Source organism: Vipera berus (genome assembly GCF_964194415.1).
Source record: "Vipera berus genome assembly, chromosome: 16".
NCBI lineage: Eukaryota > Metazoa > Chordata > Lepidosauria > Squamata > Viperidae > Vipera > Vipera berus.
In genome coordinates this window covers 5,140,754-5,161,718 of record NC_138219.1, presented here as the reverse complement: position 1 = coordinate 5,161,718, position 20,965 = coordinate 5,140,754, and the positions used below count along the sequence as shown (strand labels likewise).

Below are 20,965 nucleotides of genomic sequence, written 5' to 3'. Positions count from 1 at the left end.
TTAAGTTGCCTTTCCCATATGTGTATCCAGGCCCAGTCACCTCTCATCCTGTCTGTAGCAGAAGGATGCTAAGAAGCTTCATCTGTTGCTATGGAAACCCCAGGTACCAATGAGGAGACAGCAACCACTAGCATCTGATGTCAAGGAGGTTACGTTCCATCGTCACTGGTGGAATTCCCAAACGCTCCAATCAATTTTAAGAGCTGCTGTTCTTTTAATCACCATTCACCACAGTTCAGCCTGGATTAGATGAGTCCATGTAGGCCCCAAATAAAAAGAAATGTAAGATTTATTTAAATCTTTTCAATAAATAAAAAACGTTCAGCTTAGTTCTGGCTTCTGCTGGGTTGTTTCTAGCAGTGTGCTAGATTCTATCCCCTTTAAGGCTTGTGGAATTCAATTCCCAGTTGTAAGTTGAGGACTAACTGTGGTTTACTAGTTTGGATACACTAACCATTTGCAAAGGGACGCGGTGGCTCAGTGGGTTAGGACGCTGAGCTTGTCAATCAGAAGGTCGGCAGTTTGGCGGGTCGAATCCTGAGTGCCGCGTAACAGAGTGAGCGCCTGTTACTCGTCCCAGCTTCTGCCAACCTAGCAGTTCGAAAGCACGTAAAAATGCAAGTAGAAAAATAGGGACCGCTACGGTGGGAAGGTAACAGCGTTCCGTGCGCCTTTGGCGTCTAGTCATGCCGGCCACATGACCACAGAGATGTCCTCGGACAAACGCTGGCTCTTCGGCTATGAAACGGAGATGAGCACCGGCCCCTAGAGTCGGAAACGACTAGCACGCATGTGCGGGGGAACCTTTACCTTTACCTTTACTAACCATTTGCAAGCAAAGCCCTGGTGTTAAAATCCAGGGTTGGGGTTAAACCTGCTGGGGGAAGCCAGCCAATATGCCTGTAGCCCTCCATTTACAATCGTTCCGTTTAGCGACTGCTCAGTTACAACAGCACTGGAAAACGTGGCTTGCAACTGGTAGTCACACTTCTATCTGCCGCAGCATCCCCGTGGTCACGCGATCAGAATTCAGGTGCTCGGCAATTGACTCATAGTTATGACGGTGGCACCTCCCAGGTGATGGGATTCCCCCTTTTGCAACCTTGTGACAAGCCAAGTCAATGGGGGAAGCCGGATTCCCTTAGCGACCATGGGACCGACTTGACAGCTGCAGCAGTTCACTTAATAACCCAGGCGAGAAACGTTGTAAAACGGGGGCCAGGCTCACTGAACTGGCTTTGCTTAGCAGCGGAAATTTTAGGGTCAACTATCTGTACGAGGGTAGGCTGTTTTGGGAGCGCCGTTCACGAGTTGTGACTTTTGCAACGTTAACTGCAAATCCCCGGAAATCCAGAAGCTTCTGCCCAGGTTGGTTTTCGATAAGGAATTGGAAGAGCATCGTATCCCGAGGTCATGAAATCACCATTTTTGACCTTCCCCACCGATTTTTGACAGGCAAAGTCAACCGGGGGGGGGGGGGAAGCCAGTCGTAAATTTAACCATCGCTTCACCGTCTCCTTTGCTTAGCAAATGGAAATTCTGCCCCCGATTGTGGTCATAAGCCAAGGATTACCTGAATTCTCTCTGGTTTTTAGGCCAGGAGGTAATGTGGGCTTGGCTGCTTGGTTCCAGGCCAGGAAAAAAAATGGTTAGATCCTGCTGATATTTTTTTAATTTCTCGTGTTCGCTCTGGTTATTTATACTGTGTTTCTGTCATGGTTTTAAGCGCTCAGTGCCGTTACGGTGCAAGATGGGTGACTAAATAAATGAATAAAGTTAAGTACTGATCAACCACTTGTAAAAAAACACATCCCAGAGAAAATTACATAGATTACTTCCTGGACAGTCACTAGGAGTGACATGCAGGAGCAGCAACAAATGACAACAACTAGCTGTGACACATTTGCACCTCAGCAAACACCATCAAAAATGATTTACCTCCTCAATCCCAAACTACACCAAATGATGGCCATTTCTCCCAAGATTTGTACAATCTCTCTCTCTCTCTCTCTCTCACACACACACACACACACACACACCCTGAATAACTGCAGTAAATTATCAGATCAACCTCCACAGTGGGACCTCTGGTGGATGCTGAACGACATGAAAAAGAAAAGACTTAGTAGGAAACGTGGACTTAATCCCGTGGAAAGACGTTTTTTGAGGTATGCCAAGAGTATTTTTCAGGGTGAAAAAAAAAATAATTTGCTGCGGAGGGAAGGAAGAGAGACTGGGCGCAAAGAAACTGGGAAAGTTATCACAACGGCTTCAATTCTTCCAAAACTCCTACAAAAGTGGCTTGGGACAGCCAAATCTGGCCCCAGGTTCTGCCTCAGTTTATTTATTTATTTATTTATTTATTTTATTGCATTTATATACCGCCCTTTCCCTGAGGACTCAGGGCGGTGTACAGGGAGTTAAAAATCAAACATACAAAAGTTAAAAGCCAAGTTAAAAAATATTAAATCAACCCTGTGCTATTAAAAACCCCAATTAAAATAATTTTCTCCTCAGCCTGGGCCCGAGAGCTCAAAGAGCCAGGTCTTCAGGCCCCGGCGGAGGCTTATTACCTTATTACTTGGAGGCTTATTACCTTCTCAATAAGCCTCCGAGTTGGAAGATCGTTTAAAAGCAGCTCGTGAGGGTAGCCTAATGAAGTGGGATCTCCGTATGAAAAGGAGAACATCCAAGACCCATCTTACACTCCTTTTAATAGTTGACACAACGAAGGACAATGAAAGGGGAAAGTTGGTGGGACAAGATAAGAGTAACCCCGCCTTGCACAGCAAATCAACTGCAAAGCTTGTTTGAAATTAGATAACCAGATGCCAGTTGCAGCATCCCACTTATGTGGTCTCCATTTGTGACCTTCTCAGCCAGCTTCAGACAAGCAACGTCAATAGGGGAAGCCTGTTTTGCTTCAGAACTGTATGATTCATTTAACAACTGCGGCGATTCGCTTAGTCGCCACAGGAAGAAAAGGAAAAAAAAAGGTCATAAATGCATGCGACCCACTTAACCACTTTGCTTCGTAACGGGGATTCTGGTCCCAACTGCGACTGCCAAGTCGAGGGGTTTTTTTTTGTTGTGTTCCTTCTTGCCGAAGGACAAGAGATGGAAAAATCTCGTGGCAATTAACGTCCAACAAGTTTATTCTTTGGATCCACGGAAAGACGCGAGCTTCGTCCCACGCTCTTGAATTTGGGGAGTTTTGCGTTTTGACTTTTTCCTTTTTTGAATGAAATAAAAATAAGGGGTGGGGGATGGGGGGGGGGGAGAAAGAAAAGAAAGGAAAGGCAGAAGCCGGAAATCTGAATGGCCAACCCAGACACATCAACTTGGGCCAGATGTGGGTTTGCCGCGATTAATTGAAAAGAGTCTGACAACAATGACCCAAACAATCCAGGTTTGGCAAGTCCCGAGTCTCCTGCCACGGAACTGTTCTTCTTTCTCTTCTTCAGCCTGGAGGGTTTTGTGAAAACTTCGTCTGCCATGCTATGAGGTGATGGGTCAAGATCCCTTGCTTTCCAAAGGGTCTAACTCTCAGGCTGCCGTAGCAGCTGAAGCCGCAACGATCTCTTTTTTCTTTGCTACCCGTTCAGCTGCCCTGGCTTCAGCCTCAGCTGCCAACCTCTCTTCGCGCTCCTTCAGAAAGACTCCATATTCTTCGGCATTTAACCTAACCGGAGGAGAGAAGAGCAGAGATTCACAACTGTGTACATGTTGCACAAATATTGTTTGGGATTCATCCTTGGAATCTATCTCTATGCAACAACTACAGGGGTATGCAGCCAGTAGATGGCTGTTGTGACTCTTCGCCAGCCAGTGGACCCGGCAGCTGAGTCTGAGGAATCAGAGGAGGAGAAGGAGGGGCCTGGAGTGACATCGGAGTCAGAGGAAGGCTCTGAGGAGCTCCAAGACTTGCAGTCGGACGAGGATCCTGGCCCCTCTACTCGCGCTCAGGCTGAGACACAGCTGTGCTGGGAGTCTGAGTTGGACAGTGACGAAGCACAGCTGGGAAATATCCAGGATGCATGAAAATGCCAGCAAGAAAAGAGAGTAGGACATAGGAATGCAATGGGGCAGCTCCAAAGGCAAAGGAGAAGGCATTAGGAAGCCACACCTGGGCTGAATAATAAAAAGGAAGGTGTGGGAGGTGCAACCATTCGTGTTGAGGATTGAGTTTCTGTGGACTGTGCTTGTTTGCCTTGGACAATGACTCAAGTCTGTGAATAATAAAAGAGGATTGATTTTTTTTCCTGCGGTTCCAGCCTGCTTGTTGGAAGAGGGGTTTTTCCTTGTGAGCTTAACAAGGACTCACGTAGGCTGGGACAGAACAATGGCAGTGTTTACGAGTTCGGATCCATGGTATATATGCTCTATGTTCCTTTTGTTCTAAGTAGAGTGTCCTGTTTCCTGTAACAGTTGAGCAGTAAAGCACATGGTGACTGTGCTCTTTTGCTCTGTGGTGCTTTATGTAAACTGAATTTCTAACACACCTGCATCTATTCTTTCGTCAGTTCCTGAATGCACCTCGGACCCCTGTCCTGTCACTTTTCATCTCTGTTTTCTCAACAAGGTTCCTAGGAGGTGGTCCTAGCCGCAGGTAGTCCTCAACTTACAACAGTTCACTTAGCGACCGTCCAAAGCTACAACAGCCCTGGAAAAAGTATCTTATGACCATTTTTCACACTTAACGACCAGGGCAGCACCCCCCATGGTCATGAGATCAAAATTCAGACTCCTGGCAACTGACTCATAGGTATGACGGTCACAGTGTCCCGGGGGGGGGGGAGGTGGGTCATGTGATTCCCCTGAGACCTTCTGACAAACGAAGTCAAGGGGGAAGCCAGATTCACTTCACAACTGTTACTAATTTAACAGCTGCAGCGATTCGCTTTGTAACTTGGGGCAAGAAAAGTTGTAAAAGGGGGCAAAACCCAGTTGACAAGTTGTCTTCCTTAGCGACAGAAATTCTGGGCTCCTTTGTGGTCGCAAGTCGAGGACCAGCTATAGCAGGATGACTTTCTTCTCTCTCCTGGCCCCACCAGGTCCATGGGAAAAGGTGCTAGCTGCTGCCCCACCGTCCCTCTTGATACTTACTCTTTCACTACTTTGATGCCTAACGACCGGGCGGTTCCTATCAGGGACCTGATGACTGTTTCCATCGGCCAGTCGCGGATCACAAAGGAGGTATCCTGGGATTTCACAAGGGCAATCTCGTAGAGGTGCTTCAGAGTCACCATCCCAGCTATCTCGTGTCCTACCAGGGGATGGAGACGGTTGTAAATAGCAATAGCGCTTAGACTCACATACCGCTTCACAGTGCTTTACAGCCCTCTTCTGTAAACAGCGTACGGAGTCAGCATGTTGCCCCCAACAATCTTCCGATTCTTTTTCTTACCAGGTGACGAAGCTCCTTTCTCTATCCCGGCTGCCGAAAGTAAAAAGTACGTAGTCGTTGGCTTGTTTATCTGAAGTTCGTAAGACCGGTCAGACTATCAAGCGAGTAAAAAAATACAAAAAAAGGAGAAACAGGAGAAATGAAAAACAGAGCGCTGGAATTTTATGAAACACGTATACTGAGAAATGGAACGTATTAGGCATTTCAATGCATTGTAAAAAAAAAATTAAGAATCTGTGGCGTTCTTTTTAATACAAGGTCGGGGGTGTTTATTTTTTACCCAACGATGTCATTTGTGACAGAGTTTTCTTGGCCATATAACAGGGGTCTTCCGTCTTGGCCCTTTTATGACTCATGGACTTCCAACAGGTACTCATTTTACGGACCTTGGAAGGATGGAAGGCTGAGTCAACCTTGGGCTGGTCAGGATCGAATGGAAGGTTAACTCAGCTTTCCATCCTTCTGAAGAATTCACAGCTTGCTGCTTGCAATCCTTCGAAACGTTGCAATTTTAAAGTATGTGGACTTCAACTCCCAGAATTCCCCAGCCAGCCTATCTTAAAAGACCCCTAAGGTTGGGAAACATTGCCTTTGAAAGAAACTGCAGCCGGGCCTGAGTCGGGAACTCAAGTTCCCCAAATGTTTGAAAGAACAGATAGTCTGTGGGGCAGTTCCAGGCTTCCGGGATGTTGTCCAGGAATGCTGGAGGTTCTACCCCAGACCTTCTGGCTCGCAAAACTCTTTAAAATTAAGAAAATAAGATCTTGTCTCACCTTTATGTTGATTAGAGTGGGGAGCGGGATGCCTGGAATGAAATCCTTGGTCCGCTCGTTGAAATCCTTGCAGAATTGTCCAATGGGAATGCCATACTTTTTGCAGGGAGACAAGAGAAACTTAGCCAGTTTAAAACCCCAACCCAGGGACCTGTTTTTCCCAGAAAACATCTCTTTGCGCTAATCCACTTGTCCCAAGACACCATCAAAGAGGTTAACCAGCCCCTCGGGATTGCTCAGAGGGAGGCAAGGCACTTATCTCTGACGGGCCTTCCACCTCCCAGAGAAGGGAGGGACCTTCTAACACTGTTTCTGTGTTTCAGCAACCGTGCTGACCCGGAATTAGGGGACAGTGTAGGAAATACCAATTGTGAATGCGCAGATGGCCCTGCCGTCTTTGGGCTCTTGCAAAGTCCTGGATGCAGGGTCATGAAAGGACAGCAAGGAAAACACCCAATGTGCTAACCCCGTGGGGGCGAACCTACGGCACGTGTGCCACAGGTGCCACACAGAGCCCTCTCCGTGGGCACGCGCACCGTCGCCCCAGTCCTAGGCCTTCAGCTGGGTTTTAGAAAACTCTTTTCGCTTTAGGAATCCGCCGCCTTGTGCCAAAAAAAAAAAGGTTCAATCGATCAATCAATTTAAACTTCTTGTGTGGGAAAAAAAAAGATCTCGCAAAGTTGGAATTGATCGATCGAACTTTTTAGTCCCACCCAGTCTGCCGTTACCACCCCAGCCACGCCCACCCAATGGGCCACACCCACCCAATGGGCCACGCCCACCCAGCACCCGACGATACGTAAGTGGGTTTTGGGTTGCAGTTTGGGCACTCGGTCTCTAAAAGGTTCGCCATCGCCCGAGAACATCCAATGTCTTTAGGGAAACACCTCAAAGGGAAGATGTTTTAGTTACTTCTGCTCTCTTATCTATGGTGTGTGTCTTTTCTTGGAAAAATATTTAGCGTGTTGCCTGAGCTCTGTTTGCAAGTTCTTTCGTTAACGCATGGATAACCTTGACTCAGTTGGAGGAAAAAAACTAACAAAATAATTTAGTTCCCATCTCAGTCTGTGCCCAGTTCTTCTGCCTTGTTGGTTTATTCCAGGGCTGGGGAACGATGCCCGCCCCCAACCTTCATGACTTGTGCACTTCAACTCCCAGAATTCCTGAGTTGAACTCCACAAGTCATAAAGGGGCCATCGTTCCCCACCCCTGGTCCACTCTCAGATGCTATCTTTATAAAAATTAACCTAGCTTGGCTGTCCTTCTCCGATGGTTACCTGTCCAAGAACAGGTCCTAGTGGTGGACCTGGAACAGCCTGTCCAGCTTTGATGATTGACCGGATCACACCTCCGCCAGTGATCTGTAGCGCTGCTTTGCCCGCTTGGGCAAGCTTCGACATGTTGGTTTCGGTTCTGCACGGACCTAGATGAAAAAGAGTTTAACCGAAAAGAGGATTTGGCAAGACTGGAATCTCAGAATGAGTATTAATTACACAATGCTTCTGAACCTTAACGGATTTAAGATGTGTGGTCTTCAACTCCCAGAATTCCCCAGCCAGCCCAATTCCCAGCATGTTCAGTTCTGGGAGCTGAAGTCCACACCGCATCAAAGTGCCAAGGTTGAGGAACGCTGACCTTACACAACGAGGACACCAGGCTGGGTTTATTCTGCAGCACAACTAACCAAGGGTTGTTTGTAGCTGAATGGGAAAGGTATAACCAGAGGACTGCGTGCCCACAGCGTGCTAAATGTGATCACAGTTAACTGGGCAAATCAAACCAGGTTAACTGTAAACTGTGCAAACCTAACCCCTTTAGTGGATTAACGATAGTATTTGTGTATGTATACATTTTCTGGCATGGGGAATTCTGGGACAGGGAAGCCCACCCATCTTAAAGCATGCCGGCTGGGGGGTTCTGAGAGTTGAAATCCACCCATCTTAAAGCATGCTGGCTGGGGGATTCTGGGAATTGAAATCCACCCATTTTAAAGCATGCCGACTAGGGGATTCTGGGAATTGAAATCCACCCATCTTAAAGCATGCCGACTGGGGGATTCTGGGAGTTGAAGTCCATCCATTAAATTAAAGCATGTGCATGGAGGGCTAACTTTTATCACCAGCGTTTCTCGCAATTCCCACCTTCACCCCGTAACCCAAGTGCAGGAATCGGAGAAACCATTTCTGCGATCCGGAAAGACCCGGAGAAGAATCCCACCCTGGTCCGAACCCCTCCCCGGCCTCCCTTCCTAAGCTTCGGCCTCTCCCTCCGCCGCCGCCGCGCCCTTCCCTACCTAACCGCCTCCCTCTAGAAAGCCCTAGCTGGGCGTCGCCATCTTGGAGTCAGCGAGGTCAACGGCGCTTTGCATGCTGGGAGGCCTCGCCTTGCCTCGCTGTTAAATGGCGCCCGTTCACCTCCTAGCGGCCATCCCGGAACGCGATGACGTCACGCGAGGCGCGCGCGGGGCATGTCGGGAGGGTTCCGTTGGCGCCTGTTCCCATGGCAACGAGAGAATTCCCTTGCTGTGGAGGGGGGCGGCCGAAAATGGCGGCTTCCTCGCCTTCTCAGCAGCGAGACAAACCGATTTCTGTGCTTAAAATCTTTCTCCCGGTGCCAACTCGAAATGGCGGCTGGTCGCCACGCCTGAGGGACCTTTTGAATGGAAAAGATGAGGCTGGGGCTCCAAAATGGTCCTCAGCCCCGTCCTTTCCTTGCCAGGCATCAATGGACTACCTTGCAGGGCTGTGGTCAGCCTTTCGTATGCAGCAACATTTCCTTTTAATGTATGCCGACATTAAAGTGACAATAAAGTTATACTACATTCCTATTCTATTCTACTCTTATTATTCTATTTTATTCTTTATTCCTATTCTATAATTCTATTCTGTATTCCTATTCTATTCCTATTCTATATTCTATATTGCTCCGTGTAGTCCCCACCTCAAAAGAGTCCCTCTGTGAGGCAGATAGGTAGTCCAGGTAGTCCTCGACTTACCACCACTACGGAGCCCAAAGTTTCTGTTGCTAAGCAACAGTTGTGGAGCTTTACCCCTTTTTATGACCTTTCTTGCCACAGTGGTTAAGTGAATCACCGCAGCTGTTAAGCTAGTAACATGGTTGTAAAGTGAATCTGGCTTCCCCATTGACTTTGTCAGAAGGTCACAAAATCAAACCACTCTGGGACACTGCAACTATCACAAATATGAGTCAGTGGCCAAGCATCTGAATTTTGATCATATGACCGTGGGGATGCTGCAATGGTTGTTAAGTGTGAAAAATGGTCATCATTCACTCCTTTTAGTGACATGGTAACACTGAATGATCACTGAATGAACTTGAGGACTACCTGCACTTAAATATGATAAATAAATGAATTAAAACACTGCCCCAGGGAACAAAATAAGAGATTCTTAAGGTCTAGAGTGGATAATTGGAGCTTCTTCATAAGATAAAGTAAGTGCCCTCCTAACCATACCCAAGAACTCCGAGTTTGTTGGCGATGTCCATTTTGCTCTATGAGTCCATGCTGACCTAACCCTAACCCTAAGTGGAATTTTCCTCCAATGGGATTTTCCCATGTATTTTACCAGGAAACATAGATAGGGCAGCCTAGAAAAGTCAGCCTAGGTGTCCCATTCCATGACAATGGAATGGGATGCTTAGGCATAAAATACCGGAAACACCAACACCTCTGCATTGAAGAAACAATTTTAAAGTTCTTTTTAAAAAGGAAGGGAACAAATCTGAAACCTATCAACCTTTTTGGGGAAAAGACGCAAAAGGTATGCTTTAACAGGTTTTATTTTGATCCTCAGCATCTCTCGTTAAAGGAGCCAGGAAGCAAAAAAAAAATGCATTTGTGACAATCTCATTATTTATTCCGCTAGAAATAACTGAGCAGCTTTGAACTTAGAAAAAGGGAAAAGAGCACTGCCCTCTGTTGGCTGAAGTGGGCAACTGCACTGAAAAGTCCAACTTCCAATTGTTAGCTGTGAAGTCGTGTCCGACCCATCGCGACCCCATGGACAACGTTCCTCCAGGCCTTCCTGTCCTCTACCATCTTCTGGAGTCCATTTAAGCTCACGCCTCCTGCTTCAGTGACTTACCATAGAACTGGACAAAGCCATACAGTAGGATAGTTCTGGCTGACTTCATCTCCTGCTTCTAAAAGTGGTCAGCCTGGTGCTTCTGAAAGGCTGAAAGAGGCTTATCTGGCACCCCAGGATGATGGGTAGCAAGACACACTCTGAAAAATTGCCAGAAACGAAGCAACTAAATGCAACCTCATTTATTGTAAATGAAAACAGCCAGTATGATTTATTGCAGCCATCCAGTTCTGGCTGGAGAGCGGCCTTCAACCTTTGCAAAATATGCTGGGTCTGCGCTTCCCCCAAGAGACTCAGTGTGGCCTGGACAAAGACTAACCGGCTCAATAAAGCACATTAAATCATCATCTGTCTCCCCAGATGCGTTTGGGAACCTCTGAATAATTCTCTTCCCAAGCCTTTGGCTTACATCCTTTCCCTTCAAGCCAACCCCTAGGTTGACAAGACGCCGGTCTTGATATCTACAAAATTTCACAAAAACTGCTTGTTCCATACTTGTCTCTTACACCACCGTAACTGGGCCAAACCAACCGGTTTTACACCTTGGGGAAAAGAAAGACACTGGACGAATGACACAGGTGAGCCCAGCAGAAGATGTTCTGGATTTATTTTTCTTGGGAGCCAAGCAACAAGATCATTTGCAGGAGCGTCTTTTTCTGTTCTAGCAAAGAGATGCATTTCTCATTGCAGGTCACCTACAATGCCAGCGATAAGAGGACAGGAATTCAACATCGATGGAGCAGATCCTTTGAACTATCTGTTCCTTAAGCATGATTTGCATTTCTCATTAAAGCCTAAAAAATCTCATTGTGCCAATTGATTCACGACTGTTCAGGACTTGGGTTTGGCTAGTCTAAAGAAAAGAAGAAATAGGGGAGACATGATAGCCGTGTTCCAGTATTCGAGGGGATACCCCAAAGAAGAGGGGGTCAAATTATTCTCCAAAGTTCTGAAGGCAGGACGAGAAACAATGGTTGGAAACTGATCAAAGAGAGAAGCCACCTGGAATTAAGGAGAAACTTCCTGACAGTGAGGACAATCAACCAGTGGAACAGCTTGCCACAAGAAATCATGGCCGCTCCATCACTGGAGATTTTTAAGAAGAGGCTAGACCAGGGGTCAGCAACCTGAAACAGTGAAAGAGCCACTCGGAACCGGTTCCCTCACAAAAGGAAAAACTGGGAGCCGCAAAAAATGTGTGCGCATGTGCGTACATGCGCGCATGCACAGAACAGGGTTTGACTGAAGAGTGGAGCCAAGGCGAGATATGCACCTACCCTGCATATTTGAATTGATTGGTTGAACTTTTTTAGTCCCACTTTTTTTTTGGACTGCGCATGGCAGAGGACTGGGAGCCGCAGGAGACGGCTGAAAGAGCCGCATGTGGCTCTGGAGCCGCGGGTTGCAGACCTGTGGGCTAGACAGTCATTTGTCTTGCGATGGTATAGGTTCTCCTACTTGAGCAGGGGGCTGGACTAGAAGACCTCCAAGGCCCCTTCCAGCTCTATTCTAATCCTTATATTTAACCTCTCACTAACAGTGGAGTATTAAAGGACTACTCATATGAGGCCTGGAAGATTATTTAAGGGCCAGCAGGGCAGAAGAGAAGTATCAGGGACAGGTCAACCCAAATGGAAAGACAGATGTTGGGAAATTCAGCAGAGGAGCACAGGCAGAAGTTATGGATCGGAGTGGGGTTCAAGTACAGGTAGTCCTTGACTTATGACCACAGTGGGGACTAAAATTTTCACTGTTAAGCAAGGTGGTGAAGTCAGCCTCATCCAATTTTATGACCCTTTTGCTACGGTTGTTAAATGAATCGCCGCCATTGTTAAGTGAACCATGCAGTCATTGAGCGAATCCAGCTTCCCCCATCGAATATGCCTGTCGAAAGCCAGCTGGTTGCCAAAAATCTGAATCACATGGGCATGTCGTAGTGACCGGTTTTAAGTCACTTGTTTTCAGTCCAGCTGTAATTTGAAACTGCCGCTAAACGAGCAGCTGGAAGTCATGGACTACCTGTGTATAATTTAGCAGTCACTCTCTGGACCCCTTTGCACCCTCAAAAATGACCGTGTGGGTTATATCTACAGATAGTTAAGACTATATCCATCGATCAGAACTTTAAACTGAGAAATTTTAAAATATTTGATTTCACAAGGGCCCTAAAAGAGTCTCAGGGGCCCCCAGACCACACTTTGGAAAGTGCTGCAATACAGGAAAAATAAAGAGGAATTACAGAGGAAAGACGTAAAGATTTTTCCAAACAGACTGTTCCAACCATTAATAATCCATTGCTCTTCCTCTATAAATGAAAGGCAGAATTACATTGGTATATAGAGGAATATTGTGCTTTTGGACATCTCTTTCCTACTTCGAACCCTCTAATCCCACCTTTTTTTTTTTAAAAAAAAAGGGGGACGTGAATTCACAGGCATGGCACACATTACGACCTCCAGATATTCTTTTCAGCTTTCATTTCCCATTTTAAAAAGTTTTTTCCCCCAAAAAAACAGCTGTAACACGACAGTGTTTTTTTTAAAATAACCTTTTACTAGGAAAGCCATTTAGTGCTACTTAAAAGGATTGAGAGCCTTCTGCTCTGACCGGGGAAAATGCACATTCCAATCCGGGCGCAATCCCACAGGCGACTTTGGTTCTGGCCTAGCCTGCCTCACAGTGCTGTTGTGAGGATAAAACGGAAGGTGTGTGTCTACGCAGGTAGCCTTGGTTCTTTGGAGGAAAGTGGGACAAATCTGCAATAAATCTATAAATAAAATAAATAGAGCAGCGCCTGCCATGTGGGGAAGGCCGAACGGGAGTGTGACCTGTTTAATCACGGTTACCTAAAATCAGAATGGATGCAGAACATCAGAGCAGCCAAACGGAAGATGTTTCTCCTTCAGCCGTCAGATGTTCATAGGAGAGACAAAAGGAAAGACAAAAACAGCATTGGAAAAAAAAAAGTGGGAAGTCTGCAGAAAATGAGGAGGTTGTGAAGACCAGCCCCAAACATTCCCAGACAGGAAACAGCCCCAAATTTGTTCTGGTTCATGGAAATAAACAAGAAAAAGGAAGGAAGGAAGGAAGGAAGGAAGGAAGGAAGGAAGGAAGGAAGGAAGGAAGGAAGGAAGGAAGGAAGGAAGGAAGGAAGGGAGAAAAGGAGGGAGGGAAGGAAGGAGGGAGGGAAGGAAAGAGGGAGGAAGGAAAGGAAGAATAGGAGGGAGGGAGGAAAGGAAGGAAGGAAAGGAGGGAAGGAAGGAAGGAAGGAAAGAAGGAGGGAGGGAGGGAGGGAGAAAAGGAGGGAGGGAAGGAAGGAGGGAGGAAAGGAAAGAGGGAGGAAGGAAAGGAAGGAAGGAAGAATAGGAGGGAGGGAGGAAAGGAAGGAACGAAGGAAAGGAGGGAAGGAAGGAAGGAAGGAGGGAGGGAGGGAGGGAGGGAGGGAGAAAAGGAGGGAGGGAAGGAAGGAGGGAGGAAAGGAAAGAGGGAGGAAGGAAAGGAAGGAAGAATAGGAGGGAGGGAGGAAAGGAAGGAAGGAAAGGAGGGAGGAAGGAAAGGAGGGAAGGGGAAGGAGGGAAGAAAAGGAGGAGAGAGGGAGGAAAAGAAAGAAAGAAGGAAGTCAATCCACAGCACCCATTCATGGGTTTCAAGTCCTCGCTGCTGAAAACGGATCACAATTTCTACACAGTTCCTTTGAGGCATCTTAAAAGGAGAGTCCCGCTCACCTAGATGCTTTGGTCCTGAGTTCTTAAGTGGATAAAATTGGGTTAAAATGTCCTGGAGACCCAGTGGGGGGGAGGGGAAAGAAAAAGAAATAATCATAGCTCATGGACAAAGAGAACTCCGCCAGCACAGCTTTTCTTTTCTTTTTTTTTTAAAACCCAGTGGCACCTCTTCACTCCCCCACCCTCCCGCTCAGGAAGCTTTGAGGGAGAGGGTGCCGAGGTGGGTGCAGAAGTCCTCGGGGCGAGAGGGGCCGATGGAGGACGGCCCGGCGCCGATGCTTGAGGCTCTGCTTCCGTAGCAGGTAGTGGGAATACTGTACCTCGGGCATGACCAGTTTGAGGCATTGCTCGTCCAAGGGGGGTCCCGAGCCCAGCAGGTCGTAACCCAGAATGTTCACCTTGGCACTCGGCTGCCACGGCCGGAGGTCTTTGTTCTTGATCTGCATGGCCGGGCGCAGCTGGGGCTGGCCACGAAAGCAGTGGCGTGCCAGGCGCTCGCAGGCTTGGTGAAGGGCGCGGACCTCTTTCTGGAGGCAACCCGGGTCCATCTTGCTCAGCTTCCTCCAGAAAGTGGCATTGAAGTGGTCATAGACAGCAGCGTCGAGCGCGTTCCAGGCGCGGATCTGGGTGGCCACGTGGGCCGAGCTGATGTTGAGCTTGGACTCCAGACTGCGCATGTTCAGCTTGACGTAGAGGATGTCCTCCAGGTCCCACGACAGCAGATGGCGGAGAAGGACCAACGATTCATCGAAATACTCGGCCAACATCACCAGGGAGAAAATGCCTTCCATTTGACGGATAAATTTGGGGAGGTACGTGGGGTCCTCGGGGCTACGCTCGGGGTCACCCCCTAGGTCGTACACCAAGGTGTTGCGGGCGTACATGGCGTACTTCTCATGGGCCTGGTAGTACCGGTACGGATTGTTTAGGAAGGTCTCCATCGACCCGTTCGGCACCCGTTGGAAAGCCGGGCAGTACTGATTGTAGTAACTGAACAGGGATTCGAACATGGCCACTGGCTCGCGCAGGATGGTGATATAAACGGTGTCATTGGGCATGAGGCGGCGCAGCTCATCGTGGTTGAAGCGCAGGTGGCTGGCGATGAGGCGGGGCGGGGTGGTGTACGGGTGCACAAAGCGGGCGGAGAAGTTGTGGGGGTAGCAGAACTGGTGGTCGCAGGCGTGGAGGGGCAGGGCCACCGTCACGTTGTGCCGCTCGGCGAAGCGGAAGAGGACGTTCTGCACTGTGCTGCTGGCCGTCTTGTGGGTCTTCAGGAAGGCCACGGCAGTATGCTTCGGGTGCGGGGAGACCCACGGGGCGCAGCTGAAGGGAGGAGACTTGGGGAACCTACCAGAGGTGGAAACAAAGCATCCAGGGATACTGCTACCGCCTGCCTCCCCGCATTTTGCCCCGCTAGCTTGCGAACCAGAAACGATCCAGTCCCATTTTAGGACGCCACGTGTAATTTCCTGCTCACTTTAATTGGAACAGAGGACAATAGGGAGGGACCTTGGAGGTCTTGTAGTCCAGAGGCCTCCGACCTTCCTGGCTCGGCGGAGCAGCGGAGGCAGGGCATTGGTGGGGAGAAGGGATGGTTTTGTGAGTGCGTGCACCGCTTTCACAAATGCAGCTTCACGCACACTCACCCAGCACATCCACAGCTCAGTTGGGCCCCCCCTGTTCTAGTCCAATCCCTGGCTCCAGCAAAAGACCCTATGCCATTCCAGACAAGTGGGGATGCCCAATCTCTTCTTAAAAACCTCCACTGATGGAGCGCCCACAATTTCTGGTGGCGAGCTGTTCCACTGGTTAATTGTTCTTGCTCTCAGGAAATTTCTCCTGAGTTCTAAGCCGGATCTCTCTTTGACCAACTTTCGTCCATTACTTCTTGCCCTGCCCTGACAGGCTATGAGGAACAGGTTGACACACACCCCTCTTCTCTGGCACAGCCCCTCAAATATTGGAAGTCTGCTATCAGGTCACCCCCTGGTCCTCCTCTTTGTTAGACTATAGACAGACTCACTTCCCTCAATCGTTCCTTGTATGGTTTAAGCTCCAGTCTCCTGATCGCTTCTCCTTTTCACTCATGTCTCTATCGCTTCCTCCCGTTTTTTCTTCTAAAACAAGGACCACTTCCACTCAGCCATGCTAACTGTTGGATCTATCCCCCTTCAGGGGTGGGGGGGTCCTTGGGGCACTTTGAGTTTGCTTGTTTTCTTCCAGACGTTTCATGACCCAACTAGGGAACGTCATCAGTGCTAGAAGGGAGGAGAATTGGAGGAGGAGGAGGAGGAGGAGGAGGAAGACGACGACTGTGGGGTCCTTGGGGCTCTCTGAGCTTGCCTGTTTTCTTGCAGACGTTTCGTGACCCAACTAGGGAACATCATCAGTGCTAGAAGGGAGGAGAATTGGAGGAGGAGGAGGAGGAGGAGGAGGAGGAGGAGGAGGAGGAGGAGGAGGAAGACGACGACTGTGGGGTCCTTGGGGCTCTCTGAGCTTGCCTGTTTTCTTGCAGACGTTTCATGACCCAACTAGGGAACGTCATCAGTGCTAGAAGGGAGGAGAATTGGAGGAGGAGGAGGAGGAGGAGAAGGAGGAGGAGGAGGAGGAGGAGGAAGACGACTGTGGGGTCCTTGGGGCTCTCTGAGCTTGCCTGTTTTCTTGCAGACATTTCGTGACCCAACTAGGGAACATCATCCGTGCTAGTAAGGAGTGCAGTTTGCTGTCAGTTTATATTCTGATGTCTTGCCTGGGTGGGTGGTGGTGATGGTGGGTGGGTCTTAGGGATTCTTTGCTTGGGCTGTTTACTAATGGCCGTGTGTGGCAGTTTCTTGACTGGGGCACTGAATTACTTGATCGTTGGTCTGAAGTTGACCGTGGAGCTCATCTAGGCTGATCTGGGTCTGGCTACATAATAATAATAATAAGAAGAAGAAGTTGGAAGGGACCTTGGAGGTCATCTAGTCCAACCCCATGCTCAGGCAGGAAACCCTATACCATTTCAGGCAAATGGCTGTCCGGTCTCTTCTTAAAAACTTCCAGTGTTGGAGCATTCACCACTTCTGGAGGCAGGTTGTTCCACTGGTTAATTGTTCTAACCAGTGGAACAACCTGCCTCCAGAAGGTACTGGTGGAAAGACGCTGGAGTCTTCTTCTCTTTGGGGCTGGTCGCTTGTCTCTTTCGCACACCCTATAGGCGTTGTTAATGTCTGCGTGTCTGCGGATGGCCGATTTGTCAGAGGGCCAGGCTTCTGGAAATTCCCTGGCATTTTTGGACTCGGCCCGGTCTAGGACGCTCACCTTTTCCCAACCGAGACCATGGTTAAATCTATCTACCTGCCGTGGAATTCAATTTCGAAATTGTCCTTTATTGTTGCCTTCCAGAGATGCTAGGTCTCTCTTCCTGCAATGTCTCTCCCTCCTGCATTCCCAGGACTAATCCAGCTCCTTTCTCTGCTTCCCGGCCTCGAGGGAGACCCCACCCTCGGATGCTTACCAGCTGAAGTGGGCACTCTGGTGCAGAAGCAGAGTGCCGGTGCTGAAGGCCAAGAGGAAGAGAAGAAGCGTCTTCTTCCGTGACATCTTCTTGAAGCGGTTGGGAAAGACCAGCCAAGTCCTGCCCTCCTGGTCGTCTACGACAGGCGACATTCAGACAGTCTCCGGGTCCACGTGCAGCACAAGCCCCAACGCCTCCACGGAGGACCTGACCGGAAGCAAAAACATTGGATGGTCAACCTGCGTATATAGGTAAGTCCTCAAATCACGGCCACAATTGACCCCGACGTTTCGGCTGCTAAGGGAGACATTTTTTAAGTCAGTTTGGCCCCCACTGGACCACCTCTCGTGCCGCAGTTGTGAAGTTAATCACTGCCATTGTACCGTCATAATAATAACAATAACAACAAACAACCACAACAACAACAATAATGAAGATGATGATGATGTTGGAAGGGACCTTGGAGGTCATCTAGTCCAACCCCCTGCTCAGGCAGGAAACCCTATACAATCTTGGCAAAACCACTATAAAGGATGAGACATCTGGACTTTGAAATATAAAGACAGCGGTTTCAAGATGCTCCTGAGCAATGCAATCCATTCTGCTTCTAACTCACATAATATATAACAGTGTTACTCATAATTCTTGGCTTCTGTGTTACTTCATTTTAATCTCCGTTGTTTTAAACTGTTTTTTTTTAAAAAAATCTTTTTTTTTTAAATTACCTTTTGAATTGGTAGACGCTCAAGATCATGCGCCTGGACCAGGTGGCTGTGTGTACATTTATAAAAGAAAAGAAAAATTGAACTTAAAACTCACCATATGTCTTTAAGGGACAAGCTTTCTCAGCATGGTAGGCTCAAGTGCCCAAAACTCAAGTGCTGAGTTTTAATTGGGGTTTTATATTTTTTAGGGATTTAATTTAATCTTTTTTAATTATTCTTAATTTTTGTATCAATGTTTTATATACCCTGTAAACCGCCCTGAGTCCTACGGGAAAGGGCAGTATATAAATTCAATAAAATTCAAAAATTCAAATATCTTCACGTATTAGCAAATGGATACCACTAACAGGATCAACTGGGAAACTCAAGGAAGTTACGTGATATCCTGGATTAATACCGAGTTCCGAGTTGGGTTTTGCAAAATCCGTTGGGTCAATAAACACGAATTGAAACTTGCTGTTCCGAAGAAGAGCAAAGTTTAAACTCTCTGGAAAGTTTGCAGCTGCTCCCCCCAAAATATGAAAGGCCAGCATGATCACCCCTTCCTCCCAAAACTTAGATCCATCTTGTAAAGGGAGAAGACATTTCTGGAGAAGACATTCCTCCCCACACACACACACAATTCCGAAAAAACATGGCTGGTTGACTTGGGGCCAATCTCCAGGAGATGGTGAGTTCTAGTCCTGCCTTAGATGTACAAAACATGGCTGGGCGATTGCGTTCACACACTCTCTCAGACCAACCCGTTCTCACAGGATTATTGTTGAGGGGAAAATAGGAGGAGGAAGGACTATTGTGTGTGTTTATCAACTTGAGTTACTTATAAAGTAATAAAAGTAGGAAATGGAGGAGGAGGAGGAGGAGGAGAAGGAGAAGGAGGAGGAGAAGAAGAAGAAGAAGAAGAAGAAGAAGAAGAAGAAGAAGAAGAAGAAGAAGAAGAAGAAGAAGAAGAAGAAGAAGAAGAAGAAGAAGAAGAAGAAACAACATCAGAGGAGGGAGCCATAAAACTTTATTTAGAATATCGTCATAGAGAAGTTAGAAATTCCAAACTCCACAGCAAAGTAAAAACGGGAATATTTAATTCTTGGACCGGATCGTTACAGAGCATCGCAGTAGCTCTTACATTATCAATTCTACTGAGGCACGGAATACAGAATAGAATATCTGATTACAGGCTAATTGCATAAAGTCTTTCAATATTTGTCCAAGAATATTTGTTCTATCTATCTATCTATCTATCTATCTATCTATCTATCTATCTATCTATCTATCTATCTCATGTATATCTATATATCTATATCTAGACAGATAGAGATAGATGATAAAGAGAGAGAGAGAGAGAGAGAGAGAGAGGTAGATATAGATACAAAGAGATAGATAGATAGATAGATAGATAGATAGATAGATAGATAGATAGATAGATAGATAGATAGATAGACAGACAGACTGGTAGATAGATAGACAGATGGATGTAAAGGGTTTAGATGGGATCCAGAGAGACTCACTGGGGGACTGTTATGAAGGCAATGTGGGATTGGCCTGCCAACTCACCTGCTTTGAAATGTCTCTACTATGCTGATACAAGCAGGCTTTGTGTAAAGATATGCGGTGAGAAATAAGAGCCGCAGGATTAAAGGGATGCCGTTGAACAAATTAGCTCTTCCCACTCTTAGCAAAAAAGGCGCATCAACCACCATCTCTGTCTCTCCTCCCATTCCAAGCATCAAAACCACATTTCTTTAACGAAACTATTTCCTCGTTTTACTGAATTACAAGGGAGAGACGTCTATTCTAATCCCAGGAGGAGGTAAAACCAAGGATAGCAGTTTATCACCAGGCCTACCTCGCAGGGTTCCAGCGGGGAGGTTTGTATTAAAAAAAACCTGTTTTCCAAGAGTTAAAAGAAATGGCACGGTTAAGCATCATAGGGGTAACAAGCTAACTTCCAGCAGTCCCGACAGGTCAGCTGGCGTCTGCCCCTTTTGGCCATTCAGGTGAAATCAATGAGGACTGGCTCCTTGCCTAATCCCAAGGGGTATCAATTGCCTGCCAGCTGCTGGGCCAGGTTGCTGCGGCTCCAGTTACCCTCAATGATTAAACTGAGCAAAGTCTCAGGGTACGTGACCTGCTTTCACAATAGCAGTTCAGCTCAAGAGCAGCGAAGTGTGTCCTTTTTCACAGAGGTGCCTAAACTTCTGCTTTTTTAAAACCCATAAATCCTGTTTTCCCCCCCTCTCCTTTGTTTTTTTTTATATTTTTTTTAAAAAGGATGAACCTTCGGCCAGTCTACCTGCAAGCATTTTCCTTCTGGGCTTGCCTGAAATAATGACCCCCACCGCCAGAAATATTAATCCATCCGTAGGGAATATTAATCCATCTGTGGCAAAGCGGCTTGAGCGATGGAAGCAAGCCTTTTTTTTTTTGCCAGAGATTGTGCAGCGAAGTGGGATACAAGAGAGAAGGAGAGATAACCCAGGTTAGTTGGCTAAACCAGAATTTCTCTCCCCTGCTGCATCCCGTTCAAGGGGGGGCAGCGGGAATTTATCCCCACTGCTGAAAAGCTGATTCAGTGGATGGGGAGGGGAGGGGGAAGGGAAGCAGCCCCCTCCCCAGCTGGCTCCCTGTTTGGTCCCTCTCTGGAATGAGTTTTCTGATGGGGAGCTTGGGAAAACTGTAGAGGAGCTTCTAAAAAGGAAGGGAGGAAGGAAGGAAGGAAGGGAGGGAGGGAAGAGA

General features: G+C 47.6%; 2 protein-coding genes across 2 annotated transcripts; both read right to left on the bottom strand.

Annotated features, from left to right (window-relative positions):
• Positions 1-2,386: 2,386 nt before the first annotated feature.
• Positions 2,387-8,599, bottom strand: MRPL11 (mitochondrial ribosomal protein L11). The gene is made up of 6 exons (XM_081340176.1): positions 8,474-8,599; positions 7,458-7,603; positions 6,181-6,276; positions 5,408-5,501; positions 5,107-5,266; positions 2,387-3,682 (listed from the first exon to the last, which is right to left on the bottom strand). Exons 2-6 carry the CDS (start codon positions 7,578-7,580, stop codon positions 3,547-3,549), a joined length of 609 nt encoding a protein of 202 aa, XP_081196302.1. The 5' UTR covers positions 7,581-7,603; positions 8,474-8,599; the 3' UTR covers positions 2,387-3,546.
• Positions 8,600-14,181: 5,582 nt separating this feature from the next.
• On the bottom strand, positions 14,182-17,593 carry GAL3ST3 (galactose-3-O-sulfotransferase 3; the record flags this gene model as incomplete). The annotated part of the gene is made up of 2 exons (XM_081341046.1): positions 14,182-15,358; positions 17,508-17,593. 2 exons carry the CDS (start codon positions 17,591-17,593, stop codon positions 14,182-14,184), a joined length of 1,263 nt encoding a protein of 420 aa, XP_081197172.1.
• Between the last annotated feature and the right edge of the window lie 3,372 nt (positions 17,594-20,965).